This window comes from Toxotes jaculatrix, chromosome 5 (genome assembly GCF_017976425.1).
Source record: "Toxotes jaculatrix isolate fToxJac2 chromosome 5, fToxJac2.pri, whole genome shotgun sequence".
NCBI classification, from domain to species: Eukaryota; Metazoa; Chordata; class Actinopteri; family Toxotidae; genus Toxotes; species Toxotes jaculatrix.
Genome location: NC_054398.1, coordinates 24,583,709 through 24,608,679, shown reverse-complemented (window position 1 = coordinate 24,608,679; position 24,971 = coordinate 24,583,709). Strand labels below are relative to the sequence as shown.

General features: G+C 41.4%; 1 protein-coding gene across 8 annotated transcripts in view; it reads left to right on the top strand.

Annotated features, from left to right (window-relative positions):
* kif21a (kinesin family member 21A) overlaps positions 1-24,971 on the top strand; it is a 48,569-nt gene that overhangs the window by 11,146 nt on the left and 12,452 nt on the right. For 4 of the 8 annotated variants that reach the window (XM_041038238.1, XM_041038235.1, XM_041038242.1 and 1 more), the window contains exons 2-22: positions 11,498-11,720; positions 13,673-13,855; positions 14,779-14,919; positions 15,200-15,331; positions 15,472-15,642; positions 16,063-16,178; positions 16,584-16,779; positions 17,058-17,247; positions 17,420-17,486; positions 17,621-17,824; positions 19,757-19,844; positions 19,944-20,058; positions 21,209-21,397; positions 22,068-22,267; positions 22,696-22,803; positions 22,916-22,984; positions 23,151-23,296; positions 23,626-23,770; positions 24,148-24,342; positions 24,562-24,663; positions 24,785-24,950. In XM_041038238.1, coding sequence (XP_040894172.1) covers positions 11,498-11,720; positions 13,673-13,855; positions 14,779-14,919; positions 15,200-15,331; positions 15,472-15,642; positions 16,063-16,178; positions 16,584-16,779; positions 17,058-17,247; positions 17,420-17,486; positions 17,621-17,824; positions 19,757-19,844; positions 19,944-20,058; positions 21,209-21,397; positions 22,068-22,267; positions 22,696-22,803; positions 22,916-22,984; positions 23,151-23,296; positions 23,626-23,770; positions 24,148-24,342; positions 24,562-24,663; positions 24,785-24,950 — 3,146 coding nt within the window. Of the gene's footprint in view, positions 1-11,497; positions 11,721-13,672; positions 13,856-14,743; positions 14,920-15,199; positions 15,332-15,471; positions 15,643-16,062; positions 16,179-16,583; positions 16,780-17,057; positions 17,248-17,419; positions 17,487-17,620; positions 17,825-19,756; positions 19,845-19,943; positions 20,059-21,208; positions 21,398-22,067; positions 22,268-22,695; positions 22,804-22,915; positions 22,985-23,150; positions 23,297-23,625; positions 23,771-24,147; positions 24,343-24,561; positions 24,664-24,784; positions 24,951-24,971 lie in introns of those variants that run through there. The other 4 variants (XM_041038243.1, XM_041038236.1, XM_041038237.1 and 1 more) reach the window with 3 other exon arrangements.

The following is a 24,971-nucleotide window of genomic DNA, read 5'->3' as shown; positions in this document are numbered from 1 at the left end:
TGTGAGTGACAGGAATCAGTATCCAGTCAAAAAAAACGAAAATCTAATCTTCAGGTTGGGTGATACAGCTAAGTTTTATGTTTAGAAACTAAAACTGAGAACCACTGATAAGGCCACCAAAAGCCGTTTTCACCACTTTAAAACCCTTGTTGAAAATTGTGCATGTATGTCTGCGTACAACACGTGCCACTGAAAAGAGAAAAGGGTCTATGTTCCCGCGAACACTGACCCTGGCCCTGGCCTGCATGGTAGTGTTTCCTCTCCATGTTGACAGCTACAGATGATCCCTTGCTGACACCTCCTGTTGCCTAATCTTCCCCTCCCGTCCCCACCCCCTGGTAATGATGGGGTGGTCTGCTCCCTGACCCCTGACCTGCAGGAAGCAGTAAAGCCGTTATCAGCGTGCCACAGGGACTCAGCGCTGCCTCGTTTGTTTTTCACGAGCACATTTTCCAAGATCAGTTGGATGTCCATGCACATCCAACGCTTTATCAGAGGAAGATGAACCAGTAAGCTCAGGTCAGCAGCAGAGCAGTGTCACCCTCCATGAACCTGGTGTGCAGATTATGAAACACAGACAGCGTGCCCTGCCAGAGGAGGCCTGGGTGTGTGTCTTGTTTTTCCAAGCTCTGGACTCGTGTTAAAATATGTGACGAATTTGTTCTCTGTTATTTACTGTTGCTCTGTAACACACCCAGAAACAAGTCTACGTTGATAAATGGGTTTTAAATCTCACTAAATTCAATGTTGGGTTCAGTTCAACATTTTTGTTTAGTAATTAGGTGGTGGACACAGAGTCAAGTCTTCCGTGCCTCTCTGAATACTGACCATTTAAATGACACAGCATTTAAACATTTTCTTTTCTTAAGTAGCTAAAAGAAAGTCCTTTTGCTGCACATGCCTCATAATTACATATGCAGGGTACATGAGCACACAATTGCTAATTTACTTCTTTTTGCTGTCATTGAGATTTAAATGTTTTTGTTAAGTCTTTACGGAGTCACGTCCCACAGTCCTAGTCAGAACTTAAAACATGAATCTGCTCTTGACTTGTATGTTCTTTAGAGTTGTCTTTGGGCGGTTTCATCATATTTCAGTGCTGGGGTTTGATTTCTTCCCACTCTCTGAGGGATGGGCTTTTACTTGTTTAAGTATGAGGCTGTGCACTGATGTCAAAACAATCTTTGTTTATGTTGAAGTAATTAGAAGAAATAGGGACCTCTACGTTTGCGTTACCTGGGTAAACAGAGCACTCCCATTTCCTATGGGGTTCAGATATTTAGATGTCTGACAGTTTTGGGCATTTTCATTTTTCTGTTCCATCTGAATGAGGGCCTAAGGATACATGGCTTTGTGTGTTGTACAGATTGTAAAATGCTCAACTGATTTTGGACTTTACCTACTCGACTTTTTCAGCAGCCACTTATCGTACCACATAGAGGTTGGTATCTACATTTTTGTCAGCTTCCATAAAAATGTCTTTTTTAGCATTTTAAAAATGTTTGCTGACATTGATTCAAATTCTAAAATTCCACTGTGTTGTGTTAAAAGTAGTCACTCATTGATGTCACCTCACAAACATTGGTTTGATTTATTCTACATAATCACACGACACGAGGCTGAGGAGGGCCGTCACACTTAAACCGAGACAAAGTCTGTTTTTTAACTCAGCTATGGCCTAATGAATATGCCACATCCTCTAAATGTATGCACGTATGACTGCTTTAGCGGCTCTTTGTGGAATTAACAGAGTGTATAACTAAGGCCTGTCTAAGTGGTTGCACTTGAAAGGAGCTGGAATTATCCCTGTGGGTTAAGAATAATTATATGATAAACCTTTTCTGATGCTCGAGATTTAGTCACGAGGACGGAGGCGCTGAGGTTGACTAATTCAGAAGTCGGGTCGCCATTGAATTAACCTCATCCTGAGGTTTTTGACGGGCGGCGGGATGCTGAGCGGGCTTGTCTCTCCCTGACGCCCCTCCTCCTGGCACCCTTTAGTCGGCCAGACCAGCATTATGTCCTGCTGGGATCGGATTATGACTTTAATTCTTTGCTTCTATTACCGGTTGCCATGGCAACCCCATCTTTCATGTCACGCAGAGCACACAGTGTTTCACAGAGGCACAGATATGAAGACACGCTGAAACAGTTTTGGGGGGAAACACTGAATTCGCGCAGACGTGAAGTCAAAGCGATGGACTCGTGTTGGACAGTGGCACAGATTGCATGTGCCCGTGGTTTTCTCGCCTCCCGTCTGTGGTCTGGTGTTCAGTTAAAGTAATCGCTGCTCTGAGCTCTTTGTCTGGTGCTGTAGGTGGTCCTGTCTGGCTGAATGGGCAGAGCATGAAACCACTTCTAGCAGGGATTTTGAGACTAAAAATGTACCTTCTCATTGTACTGTAGGGCACTTTAAAAAGCATTCCCCGTAACAGAGGCCGCAGAGGATCTTTGTCATGTATTTGTCCTGCAGTGGTGCCTCGGACAGTTTTCTTTTAAATTCTGTAGAGTTAGGCCAATGATTTGTCTTTTATTTTCATTCATTTATTTTTGTAAAAACCAGGACTGTATATTAATGTCCCGCTTCTGCACCATGAGGCGCCGCGTTTGCCCTAAAATAAGTCTTTCATGGTTTTGTTAAATCCGGATATCAGCCCAGCTCCCACAGTCTTAGTCTTTCTCTTTAAACCTGCACACAGCGCCCCTCTCCACACACACCAGCCGAGCTGTGCTGCTCTAATCCCTCTACTGCAGAGGTTATCACGTGCATATAAGTGTAATACGCCTCCACTCTCAGCATGCAGTGTCTTTACAAGATGGGCATATAGTATACTATGGTACAGTAAAAGTAGGTGCAGTAGTAACTCATTAGTTTGTGTTGGAACATTTAAAATGAATGACAAAGATGAAGTTATTGTGTGATTTCTGGGCTAATGTTTCACTATTTTTTGACAGAAGATTAAATGAATGAATGAAATAATTGAGAAAATAATTGGCTGATCATTTTATATTGTTTATAGTGGGGAAAGAGTGATGTTGACATATATTCATTCAGGAATAGTTATAACACAGAGCTCCTTAGGTTGTCATTTTCTAAGGTTGCTTATAGGTTTTCATTTTGAAAAGCTTAAATGGACTCATCTCTGGACAAGTGGGTGGGGTTTGCTATTTTAGGACAGTGATTGACAGGAAGATTGACAGCAAAGAGCTGCAAAGGCAATTAAGTGCACGTTTGTGTAATTTGCAACCAACCTCACCAGTTCTGAACAGCGTTAAAGACAAAAGGTAAACCCCGCCCTTCTGGCATGTGATGTCTTGCTAAGAATGATTTTCTGATGCATCTCATAGTGAAAGGTGAGAAAGGAAGTAGATGAAGGCTGACGGCCTCAAAGCGATCACCTGTGCTGTTAAACCTACCAGTGCTGCCTCGCTTTGATTACAGCCACAAGCAGGCATGTAGACACCGGCCCGCAGTGTTTGGCAACAAGCCACGTGTGCGATAAAGACACACACACAAACACTTTCTCTCTTATTACGTCTCTGTTTTGCACACACTGTTTCTCTCTGTCCTTCACACAGGCTTGATTGTCTCCTCGGTGAAGGACAGTGAGATGTTAGGCTTAAAGTTGAGCAGACAGTCCAGTGGCAGGTGACATCATCCCAAGCAGCCGCACTGCTGCTCTCAGCAAATCTCCACATAAAGATCTGGCCTGTTTACCCTCCAGTCTGCAGAGACCACTGGGAGTGGAGCTGCGCTTTTGTGTGCGTGACTTTGATTTTTGGCTGTGTGTGCACGAACAAAGGTTGCTCTGAGTCTTTTTTTTTTCCCTCTCCTCTTCTCTGTCTTAGCAGTAGGCAGGTTCTCTCTGCAGCACAGCTGACTCTTTCTGCAGACACAGAACGATGGATGGATTATGGATTCATACATTGTGTTTCTTTGATTTTACTTTGAATGTTGAACTGAAGCAGATTTTTATGTGCGTGTAATACATTTTAATTGTGCTGTTTGTCAGACAAAACAAGACGAAGATGTTACCTTGGTTCCTAGGATGTTGTGATGGGTATTAGAGCTGCAACGATTAGTCGATTAATCAATTAGTCGATCTACAGAAAATTAACTAGCAACTCAACTAATTGTTTTAGTGGTTTTTTTTGGGTTTTTTTACATAAATGTCAAATATTTGCTGTTACAGTTTCTCAGACGTGAGGATTTGATGCTCTTCTTTGTTGTACATAACAGTGAACTACGGTAAATATCTTGGGGTTTGATGTCTTGGGTTTTCCCTATTTTCTAATCTTTCATAGATGAATAACAATCAATTAATCAAGAAAATAATTGGCAGATTAGTCAATAATGAAAATAATTGTTAGTTGCAGTTTTCTGCAGCTAATGATTATGAATAACTATTTTTTTGATGTTTTATTAACCAAACAATCTATTAAAATATTATTATTAAAATAATCATAATCATAACATTAGGTGTTACTCATTGTTGTTATTCCAGGTGCTTTTCTTTGTTTTGTCTCCAGATGAAAATGAAGAACAGGGTCACCAGATACAGTAACAGTTTCCTGATCACTCATCAGTTCTTCAAATGCTTTTTTTTTAGTTTAACATTCACTTATTTCAGTTTGCCTTACTTCACATCCTACAACATCTCTAAATATCTTTTTTCTCCCCAACATTTAAATACCTTGTGTTTTTCTTGACAGCTGGATAAAAATTGTAGCTGCAAACGAAAGTGAAAGGAGTTCATAGAGAGCAATCTCAGACAGGCACCCACCCACACACCTCTGTATCCCTCCCTTTCAGTGATGTTCGGCGCTCTTAATGATTTATTGAGTGCGGTGAGGTGGTGGTTTGATGGGGGTTGGAGGGATTGGGTGTCATGGTGGCAGGTTTGAGCGTGCTCCAGTGTTCACAGCTGAATACCAGCAGCTCTGAAACAAGCTGTGAATGCAATTTTTTTTTTCAAAGTTTAGGAAGGAGAGGCGAGGAAATTAAAATTGTGAATAAACGAGCAGAAAAAAAAAGTTCCACGTTTAAAATGGAGATTGTGACATGTAATTTGCAGTTTCTACATTAATGACACCGATCAGAGCTGCTGGTTACGGCGAAAATCTCCCAATTTGATTTAGATTCACAGTCTTTGATTCTTTTCAATGACACATCAACATTTTTATATTTGTTGAGCAAGAAGAGTTAAAAAAAAAACCTGCACCTTTTACAAGGGCGTCATCACTATGCTTTTATAAAAAATAAATACCGTCCCATACAGCTACACGTAGACTGTCAGCAGCAGATGCTTCAACTAAGTACAGACATCCACTGAAACGATCACTGTGAGCACAGACAGGACAGAAACTGAAAGTCTGCTCACTAATTCATCTGCAGTGTTTGCGATGACAGGACGTCAGTCTGATATCTGCAGACAGCTGTTAGCTAGCGTTAGCTCCCCCGACAGGGACGGACTGGATAACGTAGAATCCACACACTGTTCGCTCGACTGCCGCGGCCTCACATCTCAAGCTCAGATCAGTCTTTTTTCAGTGTGTTCCTCTCGTAGAATTGATTTCTACATCCGCTGTGGGGTAGCCAGAGTCTAACCATCCTGAGTCACGACAGTCCAGTGAACTGTTTTGGATCCTTAAAGACTGTAATTATTCACGTCCCAGTTTACGGGACTGTCGTGACTCGAGGCGGCTTATATACCCAACAATCATCTACAATCATCTACTTTAACTTAACTTAAAATAACCTTTTTGTGCATGATTTCCACAAAGTCTACATTTTACACATCATACAGCCTGAACTGAACCACTTACAACAAGTGACTACAGCGTACATAGAACATTTAGTTCAGATGAACATGTTTACTGAGAAAAGGCATTTGCAAAGTTTAATCCTTGGGCTTAAAGAATCAGTATTGGACCATTCAAATTAAAATCAGGATCAATCAGAAAAAAAAAAAATCTTTTTATTCAGCCCTATAGCTGCAGCTAACAATTACTTTCCTATGCCAGACTACAGGTCTCAGCTGCAGAGACGGTATGAACCCTGACCCTGACCCTCACTTAGCCTCTGACCTTGGCACCTAAAATAGACAAGTCACTACAACAGTTTTTTATGGCCCTTGTATTGATACACTAAGGGTCAGATTACATTCTAACATATATGATCATTGTGGTTTCTATTATTCTAGATTATAGTCAAATCCTCAGAGTCGTTGCTCAGTGATTCTGGCCTTCCATTTCACTTTTGTACATGCTACTCTTAAATTATGTTTTACATAAGAAATGTAAATATTCAGAATGAATGAGCTGGCCTTGGAGCTTTATATAGAAACACGAAGGGTTGGGTAATATGACTGACATCAATATAACAATATTCTCATTCTCTTTGCTGAAAATAAAACCTTCAACAGCTCACTTTATTCATTTTTAATTACAATTTGCTCTCTATCATTCATTTGGACAGCAACATTTTTTGTAAAATGATGTCGATGTTTCTGTTAAGGCAGTATAAAGGCAAGGCGAGTATCATGGGGGATTATCTCTGAAAGTGATTTGGACGTGGTTCTAATTTAGCATTTTCCAAGTGCTAATTAAACCTGTTAAACCTCCAAATTCCAAAAATAAAACAGTTAAATCTTGGCAGATTCTATTGAAATTTTAAGTTAAACAGTCTAAAAATCAATGTTTGCATTAATGAGGAACAAATCACCATCTAAATCCTGATGGTACAGCAAAAGGTCTCACTGTTTATATGCAGATGAAAGGATGATTCCTGGGTGTGCGAGCACTGTGGGAGAGTGTTGAAACAGACAGGATTACACACCCAATTAGTGCGTTAAATCGTCTGAAACAAAGACCCCCCTTGTGGTTTCTGGAAAGGATTAGATTTCTAGAACGTTCTTACAGTCCAAGGAAACATATAATGAAACATATAATTGGTTAAATACGGCGAATTTGACATGGAAGTTAATGGATTTTCTGGCAGGGATCACATTTATTGTGCATTACAACAGCACTGTGAGATCCAGACCACAGAAAACACCAACGCTGTAGATGAACTGAGAAGAATTAAAGAGCAAATTTGTTTTGTTTCTTTTTATATTGTTGTTTACTTAGGACTTGTATGACTTTCTGAGTATCAGCTACACAACCTCATACCTTAAAGCTGCTCAGCATTATGATCATTTGTGCATTGTGTTACCACCCAGCAGCTTATCTCAGGATTCAGGACAGCGACTTTGTGGTTATTGTCCTGCTGCGTTAAACCTATACTTGGTGTAACACCGATGCCTCAGCAGGTGATAAGTGTGTGAAACTCATAAATTTGTTGGATCTGAGAGATGTGATCCGAATCTGCAGCTGCTTTATCCTAAGATACATCTAAGATACGTCTCGTGGACTGGTTTCAGTATGAGACTATTCAGTTTCACTGCAGACATGTTCTGTCCCTTCTCTGACTCTGCAATAAGCAGATTTGAGCATCACATAACTATGTGAAGTGCTGAAGAATTAACATCACAGAAATATGAGGTTGGCACTAGATTTCTAATGTTTGATAACCTAGCCACATATAAATCCTCTGAGTGAGCAGGCGTGCATGTACAAACAAACTGAAGACCCGTGTGCAAAAACATTGCTACATGGCAACACTAATGGTCAGAGGCTCCTCAGGGTACCTTCACACTGCCCTATAGTCCTTTTTCACCAAAGACATTCCAGTGAAACAGACATGTCACAGAAGGAAAAGCACAGGTGCAAATAATAAAATGAATGATGGCTGAATTCCATTTAGTCGCATCAGTTTCGGGGTCCTGGTATTGTGCATGCTGACTCACTGTCCCACTGTGATGACTCTAAGGTTCCGTGTGAAGTCACATCTCCATAGCACAGCAATAGCTCACAAACTCCACAGGGAACCTTTAATGAGACGCTTGAATAGAACAGAGCTGTTGTTTATAACACCTGTGCTTCTCCTGTCATGGGTCCTGTGAGAAAGATGGTGAAAACCCTAGACCGGTAAAACTGCTCTGCTGACAAGACTGTGCTGCAAATGTCCAAACTTAGATTTAAACAAACTTCTCACCCCCGGGGGACTGTGTGCAGCTACTTCATAATAAGGCTTCAGTTAAGTGATGCAGCCTTATAAAGTGCTGAGTGTGAAAGATTACTCAGCAGTACTTTGTGTCACATGGTTTGTTATGCTCACAAGTTCATATTTTAATGCAGCTTTTACAGGTATCAGTAAACTCTTCACCAGCTTCCATCCGTGGCCGTACTCAGTGACCGTTGGCACGGTTATTCGTGGACATGTCATGACCTCCAGGCAGGACATTACCTCTCCTCCCTCGCCCTCGTCCAGCCGTGTAATTCTGCCGCCGTGGCGTTGGTGTCAGCGCTGGGATCCAGTGTCACACAGACGGACACAATGGTCGCACTGTGCTCCGCTCACAGTATTGTTCTCCCCTGAACTTGGGGGCACAATGAGGCCTTTATCCACACTGGACAGAGACACTGGAAGGCCCACTGTCAGGTGCTTTTCTTCCAGGCTGGTCTGCAAGCTGAACCCATGAGGAGAGTTTGTTTAAAGTGACAGAGTGATATTTTCTGAAAGACTGGCCCACTTTGTCACAGTTAACCACGGAATGAGCAGAACATAGATCCTGAAATGACTTAGGTGCTGCTGTGTTGATGCTGACACTACGTTAGAACAAAGATAGAGACCTGCTAGTTTTCTGTCCTACCAGTTAACTGATTACTATCATTTGATTTTCCTGTTCCTTGATTCAGTTGTGAGCACAGCACTGGAATATCATCACCTTTAAAGTCATCATGGAGAACTTGTTAGCAAACAGCTGATGATTTGCTCATCCAACAGTTACAGAGCAGCGTTATCGTTCATTTTGAGTTGTTTTTCTGGCCTCCTGGTAAATGTCGGTCCAATATTCACTCTCTGTAGGTCTGACTTGATCTGTACCACCTCCTGAGGCAAACATCTGGCTCTTTCGCTGCTAAGTGTTCCACTATATTCACCAGCTAGTCACTGAATGTGTCTGACTGGTGCTCAGCATGTTGTGTTTCTGAAAACAGCTGACTGCTGGGGTTGAAAACAGAACTGTTAGAGCAGTGAGAGTGAACCAAAACAGTGAAGTTGAGCTGAAACTCACCATAAAGCTCTGTAAAGTCGAGGAGAGCTGCAGATTCAGCTGTTAAACTCTGTTCATCACTAAAGTGACCCATTTTGATTTGAACTGATTTTAAGTCACTTTAGCGAAGGTGGCAAACACAAAGTTAAAAGTAGAAGAGATTCCTGCTCTCTGCTCTTGCAAGATATTAATTGAATCAGTACATCAAACTTATGTTTCCCTGCAGGGCTTTTTAGAAAATGAGTCCTCAGGTTCTCATCATCTCCAACTAACTCATTCTCTGAAGAAGCTCTGAAGGGACTGAAACATTAGTTTGATCTACTGAGTCATTAAATGTCTTTAATGTTGGAACAGCGTGCAGCAGTCTCTTTTTCCTACAAAATACTGATGGTCGCATCGAATCTGCACAGAAATAACAGATGTGTCAGTCTTTTTACTGAGCAGCTTTACAGTAAATTAATGTAAAATTAGAATATTTTCTTATATATCTCAAATTATGCTACATTTTGGAAAAATCACATTGTAATGTAGAAACTAATGTTCGGTTCATTGCAGCTGATTGATGCCATAAATTGTGTGAGCAAAATCTTAAGGTTTAGGACTTTTGCTCAGATAAAACAAGATGTTTGCAGGTATCTTACGCTTTAGGATGTTGCAATGGGCGCTTTTTTTAACTGATTTTTGACATTTTATAAATTAAAAGATTACATAATAGATAAATTATCAATTCATTGTATTTTTTTTAATTGCAGGTTTCTTGAAATCATGAATTCATTTGACAAAATTGTGTAAAATGAACACTGTGTTCACATTGTCATGACATGATTCCACAGAAATTTGATAAGTGATAGTGATAATACTGAATTATTGCTCAGCCATATTGTTTAGCAATAAAACGTTGGCTTTTAATACATGGCCTGTTACTTCATAAATTCTAAAACAATAATGTCAGTACTTTATTATCATTGTAGAATAGTTATATAAAACTTTGTAACTGTTGTAGCTGTTGTCAGGTTTACTTTTACCTTCACCACATTTTTGAAGGATGTTTTTTTTAATTTCATTGACAAACCTTGGCCACCAGAATTCCCCAGGACTTTCCTTTTTGCTTATATTTTAGTCAACGTTTTTTTTCTGTTGTATAACCTCCAAGCTGACATTGAGAAAGTGCTTTCATTTCTGTTCTATGTCCTTGAACACATCTCCTCTGTGTGTGTTGTAATGTTGGCTACACTCTGTCTCTTGCAAAAAAAAAAAAACCCTAAACTGCTCACTTTCAGTACAGAATGAACACACAGTGCCACTGTCTCTCTCTCCCTCTTCTTCCTCTCTTCCACATTAAACTAGTTAATCCCTGCCAGATTTCAGCATTACTAACATTCAGCATGTCAGCTTTGTTGGACCGAGAGACACACTAAAGCAGTACATATTAACCCAGCTGGCAGGTTTTATGGGACAAAGTATTGGGTCAGAGCAGGATGTTGACCTGATCACTGTTGCTGTACAAAAACCAAACATCTGCAGCAGATGAAAATCACCAAAAAAAAAAAAAAAGTTCATTATATTCCTGTGATTTAGGACAGTAAAAATAACCTTTGCCCTCTGCAGATGAAGCAGAGAAGACACATGCAGACCTGCTCAAGATTTTAGTGGATTTTAGGATAACGGTTTTAGAATTTGCATCTGAATGAGGTTTGTTAATTGTGTTGCTAATGGCTGCCTGCCAAAATATGCCTATACAGCACTATAATTACCAAGCGTGAACAAACTCTTTTCTCCAGTTTACTGCTTAATGAAGCGGCTCCAGGATTGTGCAGATAATTTATTCAGTAGCATGGTCAGGAAGATGGACTCACAGGTTTGGTCCCTGCAGCAGCCACTGCACACGTCAGCAGCTACAGTAACTGTGCATCCTGTTGTCCTTGAACATAAAGAGGGGATACACTCTGCCTACTCAGGTGTGAACTGCTATAAACAACACTGTGGAAAATAAAAACATGTTGGTGATGTTGTTTCTAGTTGTTGGTGAGACCTGTTTTTTGTAGCATGACTTTCTTGTAAATCAATGGTCATTAGGAATCTCTGCGAAACAAAACATGTACCTGAGCATTTATATCAGATTCTGCAGCAGAACTTTAATCATATCGAACCTTTTTTTCCTTTAAATTTGGATCAGTTTTCCTTTTTTTTTTCATTACATGTCCTCTTTGTAATGTTTGAGGTACATTTTTGCCAGTTTTTTTGTGTCAAGCCTCGGTGTTGACAAAAGCCAAAAATCTCATCTTTTCACTCCGTGCACATCAACAAAACCTCATCCCCCGTTTCTGTGTTTGCTGTAGGATTCGTCCCCAGCTGGCCCGGGAGAAGATCGAGGGATGTCACATCTGCACATATGTGATGCCCGGGGAGCCTCAGGTGATCCTGGGAAAAGACAAGGCCTTCACCTATGACTATTTGTTCGACATGGACTCCCAGCAGGACGCCATCTACACCACCTGCACTGAGAAGCTGATCGAAGGCTGCTTCGAAGGCTACAACGCCACCATCTTTGCCTATGGACAGGCAAGTCTTTGTCCTTGGTATCTCAGCTGCAGAGCTGGGTGGATGTAGAGATCTGGTCTCTGTGCGTGGGTGTGTTTGAAGGAAGAAAGAGAAGGGGTGTTGAAGGGGTGGGGAGTGTTGACATTAGGGTAAAAAGAGATTTCTGTTGTGGAATTTGAACTTCTGTGACCTTATTTTTGTCCAACCATAGTTTTAAAAGAATAGTTGGACATTTTGGAAAATATGCTCGATGGTTCATGTGTGTGAGTTTCCTGGTTTGCCTTGCAGATTCCTGTTTGTTTATTTATTTTTTGTGGCAATGTAAATCATGTCAAGTCACAAGGGCGCTCAGGACTCATAATCCTACAATGTTCTTATGGGGCCCAGAGAAACGGCTGTTTCCCCTGCACTCGCACTGACTCCACCACTGCACCATACCTTCAAAGAACACGTTAGGGATTTACCCTTGGTATTAATGGCTTTACTGGCAGTGAGCCTCCTGTTGCGAGATGTACAGAGATTAATGTTTATAACAACTTTATTATAAAGCCAAAGTATAACAGACGTCATAGTTCAGACAAAAATTAGAGAATTATAAACCAAACAAAAAGACATCTACAACCAACACATCAGGAAATGCAAGCAACTTATATATAAATAAGTAAAAATAAATGTTGCGGAGACTTTCAGTTGTACTTTTTCTTTGTGTTTCAGACACTCCTGACCTTTTGTTGCTGATGACTGCTTTCAAAAAATCCTTTCAGTGACAGAAATTGTACAAAACTTTAATGTAAAAACAAAACTGATAAATGTGTGTGGAGTGTGCCCTGCAGTTTAGCCAAAATAAGCTTTTGGACGGAGCTTAGTGTTTTTGTTGTGTTGTTGTTTATCCAGTGACACTCCTCTATTGAGCAACTGTAAAATACCAATGATTTCTAGCTTTGTCTTATTTGAAATCTTTGGGTATTGCACTGTTGCTCAGACAAGTTTAGTCTAATAAGTTGAATATCTCACCTCTGGGTTCAGAAAATTCTTGGTGTATTTTATTTTTGGATTATCAGATGAACAGATCAAACGATTAATTGGAAGAATAAATTGCAGATTATTGGATACTGAAAGTAATCAGCAGTTGCTGCCCTTTTCCTCTTTTTCTTCTGTTACTCCTCCTTCTCTTCCCACTTCATGTGCCCTCTTTATTTCCTCCTTCAAGTTCATCACATGGAAATAACGTGCAAGTTTGGGCCTCATAACCCTCCACCCCTCCACCCGTTACCTCCCCTTACTGCTTAGGTTGCCTTGGTGACGGAGCTCCTGCTGCATGGCACTCTCACGATTCGAGAGAAGTGCACACACACACACCTTTTAGACAGCTATATATCTTTAATGCGTGTCCATGTTAACCCATATTTCCCCAGCTACTGCTTCTTTCTCTGCTGGCCTACTTCTGAAGGCACAGACAGCGGTCGGTTTGGCCTGGACCAGATCCGCTTGCCTCTGCTTGTGGCTTTACAGGGACTTATCTAGATTTAGACCGACCCACTCGGCTGCATCACAAGAACTCAGCCCAGCTGGGTTGCAGATATAAACAGACAGAAATCCTGTGGGGAGCAGAGAAAAAAAAAAATCTTCTGTCTTATCAGAAATACGTCGGATTGTTCAAAGCTGTGGTTTAGTTCATTTTAAGAGAGACTCTGTGGGGGATACTAAAATAGAATATTCACGTTCTTTTTTTGTTTGTTTTTTTAGCTGCACTAAAATGTAGCATGTCTGATCAGCCTTATCAAATATAAAGAGTACATTTCAGAATGTTTGAGCAGAATGAATTCAGCCACAATACATGCTTTTTCCAAAGAAGAAGAGTTTTCGAAGGATTTTTCCACTTTAGACTTTCAGTGAAGCTGGTCTCCTTAAAGCTCAGTGGTAAATACAGTAGTTTACAGTATTTGTTGTTTTGAATTCATCTCCCCATACAGACGGGGTCAGGGAAGACCTACACCATGGGGACGGGCTTTGATGTCAACATTTCAGACGAGGAGCTGGGCATCATCCCCCGTGCCGTCCATCACCTCTTCAAAGGCATCGAGGAGCGCCGACAAGCCGCCCAGGAGCAGGGCCGCCCCGTACCCGAGTTTAAGATCAACGCCCAGTTCCTCGAGGTGCACGCCCCCCTCACTGTATCATAATTAATATAATGTTTCCTTATTTTATCTGCTTCTTTGAGCTAAAAAAAAACATTAACTAAATAAAACAAACAAAACCTAATCTTTCTCTCACAAGCATTAGGACAGACTTTACAAAGATGTCAGGGGTCAGGCTTATATTGTTGACACCGCTCATTTAACACGCTTTGCCACCAGCGCTCCATCACTGGAAAATATCCACCCTGACAATTGAACTGCAGCAGCTGTCATCGGGGGTTAGGAGGTGTTGGGAGGGGGGTGGTGGTGGTGGTGGTGTCTCTGTCTTGTCGGGAAGAGTTAACAGGAATGATGTTGTGAGCTGACAGTTGTGCTGGTCCATCAGACTGTGACAGTGTTCAGATTCCTGGAGAAGACCTGGAACTGGAGAGACATGGACATGCACAGAAATCACACGAGGCAGAAAATGAGCTTTTAAATTGACATGTCAATTTTTCATATTTCCTCAGATAAAAACTTTTTTGAAACAGCAGTTAAAGGCTGAATAAGTATTTTCAGAAACATTTTAGGTTGTAGATCAGGGTGTAACGGTAACAGGGCCTTAGAAGGATGAAAAACCCTTAAGATAAGAGATAAGATCTAAAAAGGTCTGAATACAGTTTAGGCTCTTATTTTTTACACTATACGCAGGTGTCTTTCTGTATGTCCACTCACACACACACACACACACACTTTCATTTTCAGGTGCTCACTTTTCATTTTAATTTAACCTTATTTATCAGCAGTAAGCTGGAGCTGTTCATCTTAATTCAGGGTAGTTTTAAGTAGGTTTGAAATGTTTGAACTATGAAACCTCAGATCTTCTCTGAATTTTGATGATTTAAAGTGATTTATCTGCTTTTTTAGAAACTGTGTGTTTCTTGGGTTTTGCCTCCACGCAGCTTTATAATGAGGAAGTTCTGGACCTGTTTGACTCCACACGAGACATGAAGCAGAAATCTCACATCAAGATCCACGAAGACGCCAATGGAGGAATCTACACCGTGGGAGTGACCACACGGACCGTGTCCTCCGAGGCTGAGGTAAAGGACAGAGATAATGTGTGTCTGAGTCATCAGAAACAGACGGGGAGGATACTGACTTAAAGTGCTGAGTTAAAACTTAGTCATTCAGCATTACACACTGTTAGCATCTCTTTCTCAAGCACCAATAAGTTGATAACAATGTATAAATGTTTTTGTGGATTTTTTAGTTTATACTTTTAATAGATTTATTATAAAGTGTTTACTCTTATAAATGCCACAGAGTATTTGTGGTTGTTTTCTTTTGTGTTAACACTTAAAACTTTTTCTGCCTGTTCAGATGATGCAGTGCCTGAAGCTGGGCGCTCTGTCTCGCACCACGGCCAGCACTCAGATGAACGTCCAGAGCTCTCGATCACACGCCATCTTCACCATCCACCTGTGCCAAGTCCGCGTTTGTGCCTCTGACAATGTTAGTACAACATCGGAATAATATAATAACTTAGAGACTAAACGTGCAGTTTAAATTAAAATATACAACATAGATGGTCTAGGCTGCAGAGTTATTTTAGCTGAAACACACTGATATAATGCTGTGTGACTGTCACTCAGCAGGAAAATGAGACCGATAACAGAGTCTCCAACGGAAACTCTGAGATGGATGAGTACGAGACGCTGACAGCCAAGTTTCACTTTGTGGACCTGGCCGGTTCTGAGAGGCTGAAGAGAACCGGAGCGACGGGCGATCGAGCCAAAGAGGGCATCTCCATCAACTGTGGACTGGTGAGCCTCCTCCTCCTCCTCCTCCTCCTCCTCCTCCCCCCCTCCTCACTCCTGCAGGACTTCTGAAAGTCACTCAGTGACACAGAGAGGTTTTGATATTCTGGAGCTGTACTGCCACCTAGTGGCAATTTTCTAAATGTTAAGTGAGCAATAAGGTATTAGTGGAAGATTTTTACTGCTTAAAATCCTGTGATGCGTTTTTGCTGTTTTACTAACAAGAAAACACATCACCTACACTCTTTAACAAAATGTCATATGCTGTATATATTTATATCATAGCCAAACTTCAAACTCTGTTTAGGTGACAAACAACATGCTCCTGTCAAATGTGCATTACAAAGACATGTACCTATAGAAATCTGTGAACGTCTGCATCACTCTGACATTTTCTTCTTTCTCCTCCCCTCCCTTTTGCTACAGCTCGCTCTGGGGAATGTAATTAGTGCTCTGGGTGACCGGGGCAAACGGGCCTCACATGTGCCTTACAGAGACTCCAAACTCACCCGACTTCTACAGGATTCGTTAGGAGGAAACAGGTTTCTGATTTCACCTTTTTCTACAAATACTGTTTCTACTTGGTTAGTTATAAGCTGTCACACCCGGAGAGGTCTTCCTCTGTCAAAGGTTTCAGTTTGATGTCAGCAAACTGTTAAAACAATACAATAATCAGACTTAAACCCAGCAATTTGTTGCTGTAATATTTATATAAGAATGACGTGGAGAATAAAGAATATCTTTGGAAAAGGAAGAATATTTAACAAGAACTGGACCATTAAGAATTCTGAAATTAACAGTTTAACTCCAAATCCAAAATATTGTGCAAAATAATTTGTAAAATAAATTTTAAGTGTGCAACAATTTATCAGCATATCACTTTTCAGAGAAACCATTCTGTCTTCTGAGCCAAACACTAACAAATATCCACCTTCTTCTTCTCTAAGCCAAACAGTAATGATTGCATGCATCAGTCCATCTGACCGTGACTTCATGGAGACACTGAACACGTTAAAGTACGCCAACCGAGCCCGGAACATCAAGAACAAGGTGATGGTGAACCAGGACAAGGCCAGCCAGCAGATCAGTGCACTGAGGACGGAAATAGCTCGACTGCAGATGGAGCTGATGGAGTACAAGACGGTGAGAGAGAGAGAGAGAGAGAGAGAGAGAGAGAGAGAGAGAGAGAGAGAGAGAGAGAGAGAGGGGTGGAGTTCAAAGAGACAGGAAGAGGATTAGAAAATTTAAACTGATGAAATTAACCAGTGAATATTTCAAATGAGAGAATTTGTCCAAAAAAAAAGTTTTTCTTTGTTTTCCTCTTTTTCTATTTCACATGCTGTTTTTAGCAAAAGCCCTTAAATAAATGTTGCGGTTTTTAAACTGTCCCATGTATCGTCTCCTCCTCCTCCCCCCTGCAGGGTAAACGCATGGTGGGTGAGGATGGTGTGGAGAGCTTCAGCGATATGTTCCACGAGAACTCGATGCTGCAGACGGAGAACAGTAACCTGAGGGTGAGGGTGAAGGCCATGCAGGAGACCATCGACGCTCAGAGGGCGCGGCTCACCCAGCTGCTCAGTGACCAGGCCAACCAGGCCCTCGCCAGGGCAGGTAGGGGTGCGGAGTCACACTCGTACATTAGTTTATTCAAAGTGTTTATCCACGAGACAAATTTTTCTTTTGTCTTCACTTTTGATATGTTATGACAGCTTGTATTAGAAAATAGGAAACCTTTTTCTGTTCATCTCTCTCAGCTGAACTCTCTGTCTTGTTTCTCTCCCAGGTGAAGGAGGTACAGAGGAAATTGGAAACATGATTCAGGGTTACATCAAAGAGATTGAAGACCTCAGGTAAACATCTCTGACTCTAGACGCTGTGCACATAACACAAATGAACTTTCAAAGCGCTGCATTTCTACAAACACTGTTTTGTCTGGGTCTGATGTGAGCGCTGTCTGGACTGTGTCCCTGGATTTCATCCTCAGAGCCAAACTCCTGGAGAGCGAAGCTGTGAATGAGAATTTGAGGAAGAATCTGTCTCGTGCCTCCAACCGTCAGTCGTTCTACGGCGGGCCCGGCTCCTTCTCCTCCTCGCTGCTGGCCCCGGAGAAGGAGACGTCGGATATCATCGAACTCGCCAAGAAAGACCTGGAGAAACTGAAGAAACGAGAGAGGAAGAAAAAGAAAAGGTAAAAAGATTATTTTGGACAGCTGAGGTGATTTGTCATTAACAAAACATTGGATCTAGGGTTGTGTAGCTCATCTGGCTGTCATGTCTTGTTGCATATTCAGCTGTGCTTACATCTGAAATAAGTTTCAAACTGGATTGGCACTTCTTTTATGACTTTATCCCTAATCACATAATGCTTTTGTAGCCAAAAGTCAATTTGACATTTTAATTAGAAACACGGCTTCGATAAACTATTTGGAAAATGGAACATGTATATTTAATGGCCTCACTTAGCTACTTACTTAGCACTTAGCTAACAGATCATGAAATACTTTATGTGTAATCGATTTTACTGACTGCATTTAGAGACATGAAACAATAACCTATAAATTGTTGTAGCACAAATATGTTCTCATAAAGCTGTTTTAATATTTAGAAGAGTTTCACTTTGATGAAAAATCTACAACAGCAGTAGAAACTGATCAGAGGCTCCAGGTTGAAAATGATCAGAGTTGTGCTGTCGGGCGCTTTGGGGGATAAAAGGTGGGGTTTTCAGTGCAGAGCTTCCTCTGACCATTCTTCCCTCCATTCTTCCTTCCTTCGTTCATCTCTTGCTTCCTTCTCTCGTTTGACCCTTCACCCCTCCCTGAAGACTCCAGCAGCTGTTGGAGGAGAGAGAGAGGGAGGAAAGGGAGGAGGTGGTGGAAGAGGTTGAGGATGCCAGGTTTGTCAGAGCTTCCACCCTCCTGTTGCCTCACTCCCATCCCTTGCTTCCCCTAATTCAGCATTTTATTTTACGTTTGATTTATTTCAGGCAGGTATTTTTCCCCCACCTAAAGAGAAACACGCCACTGCAGCAGCACTTCACTTCCATAAAACACTGTTTCTACCATTTCAATAAACCTTAATCTCTCTTTAGATCTTCTGTGTGAATCCCTCTGCTCATCCATTGGTCCTTCGTGCTACATCCCTGTTTTCTATTGCATCTTTTTGTATTTTTTCTTTCTTTTTCTTTACTGATTTTGTAATAAATATTCAAGATAACCTGAAATCAGTCAACAGGTGTCTGTTTAACACACTTTGACACTTGTGCTTTTATGAAAACATTTATCCACTCTTATTTTTAGTGTCAAAGGTTTGAAACATCCTAAAATGTCTTGAAAGTGCCTTATGGTTGGTAAAATATCTATCTTTATCATTTATGACAGACGGAGTTAACCTGCCTTTGTGCAAAATGTATTAAAACAGTCTAACTTTGGATGACAAATCCCAGTTTTCTTTTCTGTGTTAATCTTTCTTTTTCTTTTTGGTCAGGCTGTCCAGATAATTTTGTGTGAAACACCACCTAAACATTGCTAACCCTCTGTGTTTGGATAAAATATTTATCCAACAGATGTGCTTCATGGGTTTGGTTCATAAATTCCCTTTTTTTCTGCTGCATTTTTACATCTCCATGCTTTTTTGCTTTTGCTGGTTTTATTCAGACTCTTATGAGTTGCCTCCCTCCTTTGTTAACAAAACAAATGACAGTCTTTTTCGCAAATAAGCTGATAAAAAAAAGCAGCCTCATATCATTATTCAACTTTATAGTTCACCATGCCAGGAGATAGTGCCTCTCTGTATGTTTTATGGTAACAATGCTTTATCTCATAAAAAAGTAATGTCACCAGATTCATCGCTGCTCTGTGGTGAAGTCCATTAAAAGGCTTATTTGCCAAAAAGACAAAAAGAGAACACCTAAAAAAACAAACTCTGAAACAGTGCGTGTTACCCACAGATCTATTGTTACTATAAAAATATGCTTAATGTTTACTTGTGTGTTACAGTACCTGTGAAGATGCACTTGCAGTCCACTTGGAATAAACCATGTATTCTGCTTATAAAATATTCATGGCACAGTCACGGCAGATATGTGACATTGCTGACTCTTCACCATGTCTGAATCTTTCAGTGCCAACAAGGAGGAAACTCCTGACAACGAGCAAGAAAAGGGCACTGAGAAAGAAATGGCCGAGCGAGTCAGTGAGGACGCAGAAATGGTGCGATTGTCATCTCTTGCTTCATCTTTCGTCAAATCAGCGTCAGAATACACTGAGCGGCGCATTCAGATATTAACCGTTTGGTTGTTTTTAATGTAGGAGGTCCAGGAGGGCAGCGACCATGAGGAAGGAGAAGAGGAAGAGGAGGAGGAAGAGGAGGAGATGGATGTGGAAGAGAGCTCTGATGATTCTGACTCTGAGTCAGATGAAAAAGGTATCAGGGACGGTGTCTTACTTCTCTCAGAGAGAGAACGTTACAGTTCTGTCTGTAAGCAACTTGCAGTCCCTCTCTGTTTAGTTGGTGGCAGGTTGTCCACAAGGGGGAGCTGTGAGGTCACTGTTAGACCAGCTCCTCAAATGTAAAACTGTGCCACTCATAGAAATACATGTTTTCAAGACATTTACACATGAATGTTTAGCTGCCTAGCTGTCTGTTTGTGGACCAGCTGGGAAACGGTTAAGAAGCTATGTAGTTCTGTAAGGGATCAGGACCAAAGAAGACTGGATTCTACCTGCAGCTTTGTTAGCTGAGCTACCAAGATGTGGCCTGTGTGATATTTCTTTTACTTTTATACCCTGTAATCAGTATGCAACAACACAGATTACACCCCTGTGAAATATCACTAAAATGCTAAAGGATTCAAAGTTGTGCCATCTTACAGTTATTGTATTATTGTTAAGAATCAGAATCAGAACCTGCTTTATTGCCATGTAAGTGAAGGGGTTTCACAAAAGTGTAGGATATTTGAGTAAAGTAAAAAACAGGTTAGAGAGAGTATGTGGAAAGTACAGGTCACAAAGTACAACAAAAGTGAGGACACCTGTGATTTCCAATTAAAGTTAACTGCATGAACAAGGTAGTAAAACAGCCACTGAACATGACAGTTTCCTCAGTTTTGGCTGGCGTGGTGTCTAATGCAACATGACTCCACGTGGTAACGAACTGCCAGAAGGATTATCTGTGGAAATAAGTGTTTTAGTGACTGATCAGACAGCACGAAGGTTACCGCCTGAAGTCAGCCTCTACGGGCGGCGTCTGAGAAGAAACCCTTTCCTCACAGAATGGCACGAAACTGCAAGATTCAAGTTTGCCAAAGAAAATGAAAAGAAGCCTGATGAATATTTGGCAGCACATTCTTTGGTCACATGAAACCAAAAATAAATGAGTTTGGATCAGATGGGGTCCAGCATGTTTGGTGTGGACCGGCCAAAAATATTGCTCATTTAAAGAAAAATGATTCCAAGGAGGGATTTTCCGGTAAATAAAAAAAACCCTTTCCCAAAGATAAACATTGCATAGATCTGTGATTCTAACATCCTTCTGCCTGTTGAGGTTAAGTCTGTTTTAAATCTGTGTCTGACAGAGAACTACCAGGCAGATCTGGCCAACATCACCTGTGAGATCGCCATCAAGCAGAAGCTGATTGATGAGCTGGAAAACAGCCAGCGGCGTCTTCACACGCTCAAACAGCAGTACGAGCAGAAGCTGATGATGCTGCAGTGCAAGATCAAGGACACCCAGCTGGAGAGGGACCGTGTCCTCCAAAACATGAGTAAGAAAGGAATATCGGAAGGGGGCTGGGGTCACGTATCCGTCAGTGGAAGAACATTGCATTGTACATGTTTATCCATCAGGTTCAGGCAGTTTGGATTAAAAACGTCCACCAGAAGGCAAATGTGGGTGTGGTTCTTCATGCCTCTACCTTTTGATCAGTTTATTTCAGTCTTACAGCAAAGTATATTTCAGTTCTTACTTGCCCTACTTCGGTTTGGAAGAATTTATATCTTGTCCGACACATTTGATGTCAGCTTTTGTTCTTCAGTGATGAAAAGACGCTGCAGAATGCTTCAGGCTTTATGGACTTCAGAGAATCCTTTTAAAGCCACTCATGAATGTGTTATCTGCCAGCAGCCAGCCGATGACGGTTACATTTATGTTTGTCAGCACTAATGGATCAAAGCTTTGTCTGACTCAGATTATAAAAGTGTGGAGGAGTTTTCAGACTTTTTGACAGCTGAAAATAAACGTTTCTGACCAGATAAACCACTAGAGAAGATATGTTTGTATTTGCAGCACAATGTCACTGCTACATATAAAACTCTTCCTAGTAAAAGCGGTTGAGTTATATGCCATTTAAAACTTTTAACAGCTTTATTTCTTTTCTTTTTTTTCTTAAATGGCAGATTAGTTTTCCATGATTTTTTTGTATCGCGTTCTTTCAGATTCAGTAGAAAGCGGCACAGAGGACAAGGCTCGAAAAATTAAGGCTGAATATGAGAAGAAGCTGAGCGTCATGAACAAGGAGCTTCAGAAGCTGCAGTCCGCTCAGAAGGAGCACGCCCGCCTGCTGAAGAACCAGTCACAGTATGAGAAGCAGCTGAAGAAGCTTCAGATGGATGTGGCCGAAATGAAGAAGACGAAGGTACGTTTCTGTAGCTGTCCACCCTTAGGTTGATCACAATAATACTGTGCTGGAATGCTTTTCATGGAAACTCTGCTATGTCTTCTTTTGACAGCATTTTTTTGTGTGTTGCCTATTTTTTTTTTCCTGGAGTTGAAATTAAATTAAATTAAATAAAGTTGACCAAAAACAGTTGGCAGTCCAGTTGGATCAGCAGGTTTAAGTCCAGATTACTTGTCTTTTCTGTTGTGTGTCTCTCAACTGTCTTTCCTGTAAACTTCTATTTGACTGTCTTTACCCCGCTGTTTTACGGACTCAGAATAAATGAGAGTGCTCACTGGGCCAGACTCTTTTCAGACAATAGTCAACAAGCATCATTTCAAAGGAAGAAAAGTAAAGAGGGAGGATTTGAGAAATGATCCATAAAATTTAAAATTTGATTGTTCCAGGTCCGTCTGATGAAGCAGATGAAGGAACAGCAGGAGAAGAACAGGATGAATGAGTCTCGCAGAAACCGTGAAATTGCTACTTTGAAGAAAGACCAGCGCAAGCAAGAGGTGAGGTTACGACAGGGAGGTCCCCTACAGCCTGTTTTGTTTCAGTTGGCCATTAGTTTAAAGCTTTTCATTGAACTAAATTAGCTGATACTGTAATTTCTTTCTTCATCAGCACCAGTTGAAGTTACTGGAGGCTCAAAAGAGGCAGCAGGAGCTGATTCTGAGGAGAAAGACTGAGGAGGTGAGCAGCTTTATGTACTTTTATACTTTCACTGAGGCACAAAGTCCTGACGTTAACAAACAGTAAATGTAGAATGTGCATCATTTTGAGGAAAGGATTGAGGAAACCAAGGTGATAAAACCAAGGTGTGTGTGTGTGTGTGTGTGTGTGTGTGTGTGTGTGTCAGGTGACAGCTCTGAGGAGGCAGGTCAGGCCCACCTCAGGTAAGGTCATCAGGAAGGTCAATCTCTCAGAACCAGTCCAGGACTCCCCCCACAGACCTCCGTCTGGACGGATGTACTCCTCCGGCAGCACTGCTTCCAACGGTACCCGGTGAGTCTGTGTGGGTTTGGATGCATGTTCATTTTTTCCAGTGTCAAATATGAAAGGCTACGACACAGAGATCCAAAACACGCCAGGTTTTATCCTTAAAACATTAGATACTGTCAGAGGAAGTGTTCGTAAGTAAGACACAGAACACCTTTAGTCTTTGCACATGTTTTTTGTTTGTTTAAAATTTTATTACATAATTCTGCATCAGGAATTGATACAGACTCCTCGTTAACCACCGCTGGAACATGAGCTTATTTAAATCATCCCTGAAGTGTTAAATCATTCAGTGAACTAATCAATAGCGTTGCTGACTCATCACGTGTGTGCAGTTCTTCCTACAGGCGCATGGCAGGCATTTACTCCACCAGAGTCGCTCGTAATAAATGGCAGTCTCTGGAGCGACGGATCTGTGAGGTCATCATGCAGAGGATGACCATCTCCAACATGGAGGCCGACATGAACCGCCTCCTCAAGGTAGAGTCCTGCAGCAGCGCACAGTTTCAGTTTGTCTTTCCTGGAGAGGACATGACACAAAATTGTATGTACTCGAGTGTGAAAGCTCGTCCTACACGCAGCACAATATACTGTACAAAAGCAATGCACAAAATTATACATTTACATGTAGGTGTTCTGCTTTCATCGGTGGCTTTCTTCATTTCCTGGTAAACCAGTCCAGTCAAATGTCCAAATGCAGTTTCTAATTTCCCCAAACGTCTCTGCTGAATCAAAATGATCTGATATAAGAGATCTATGTTATTTCCTTCCTGTGCATGAACATGTTTTTATGGTTGCTGTAAACAAAAAAAAAAAAAAAAGAGAAAAGAGACCTCATCAATTGTCCTGTCTTACAGCAACGGGAGGAGCTGACCAAGCGTAAGGAGAAGGTCATCAGGAAGAGGGACCGGCTGCTGAGGGAGGGACCAGAGGCAGAGAAGGCAGTTCCCCCCCTCAACGAAGAAGTGGATGCATTGACAGCCAACATTGACTACATCAACGACAGCATTGCAGACTGTCAGGCCAACATTATGCAGATGGAGGAAACCAAGGTGAGAAAGCCTGATGAGTTGGGAGTTGATTACAGTTAACTGTTAAAAATGTAACTGACAGTTTATGTAGCTGTTGGTTAGAGTGAATGAGCTTTATTTTATTGCACGCTTCTTTTGAAGTCTTAACATCTCACATGGAGTTTAAAAGAGTTTAGGGTCCTATAAAAATAATTTCATGACAAAGCTTTATAAATCATCACCCATGGTGTTTGTTTCCAGGAGGAGGGTGACACCGTGGACGTCTCCGCTGTGATTGGTTCTTGTACCCTGGCAGAGGCTCGTTTCCTGCTCGACCACTTCATGTCGATGGCCATAAACAAGGTACCAGCACACATAATGAAGAGTTGCCCATCAGGAAAAATGTGTACATACCTGTAAAAATTCTGAATTTATCCGATTTTGAAATGGACATGAGTTAATATCTATGTTGTGGCCTGTTCAGGGTCTGCAGGCAGCTCAGAAAGAATCCCAGGTGAAGGTGATGGAGGGCAGGCTGAAGCAGACGGAGATCACCAGCGCCACACAGAACCAGCTGCTCTTTCACATGCTGAAGGAGAAGGCCGAGTTCAACCCGGAGCTGGACGCCCTGCTGGGGAACGCGCTGCAAGGTAACGACAGCACTCGTTTGG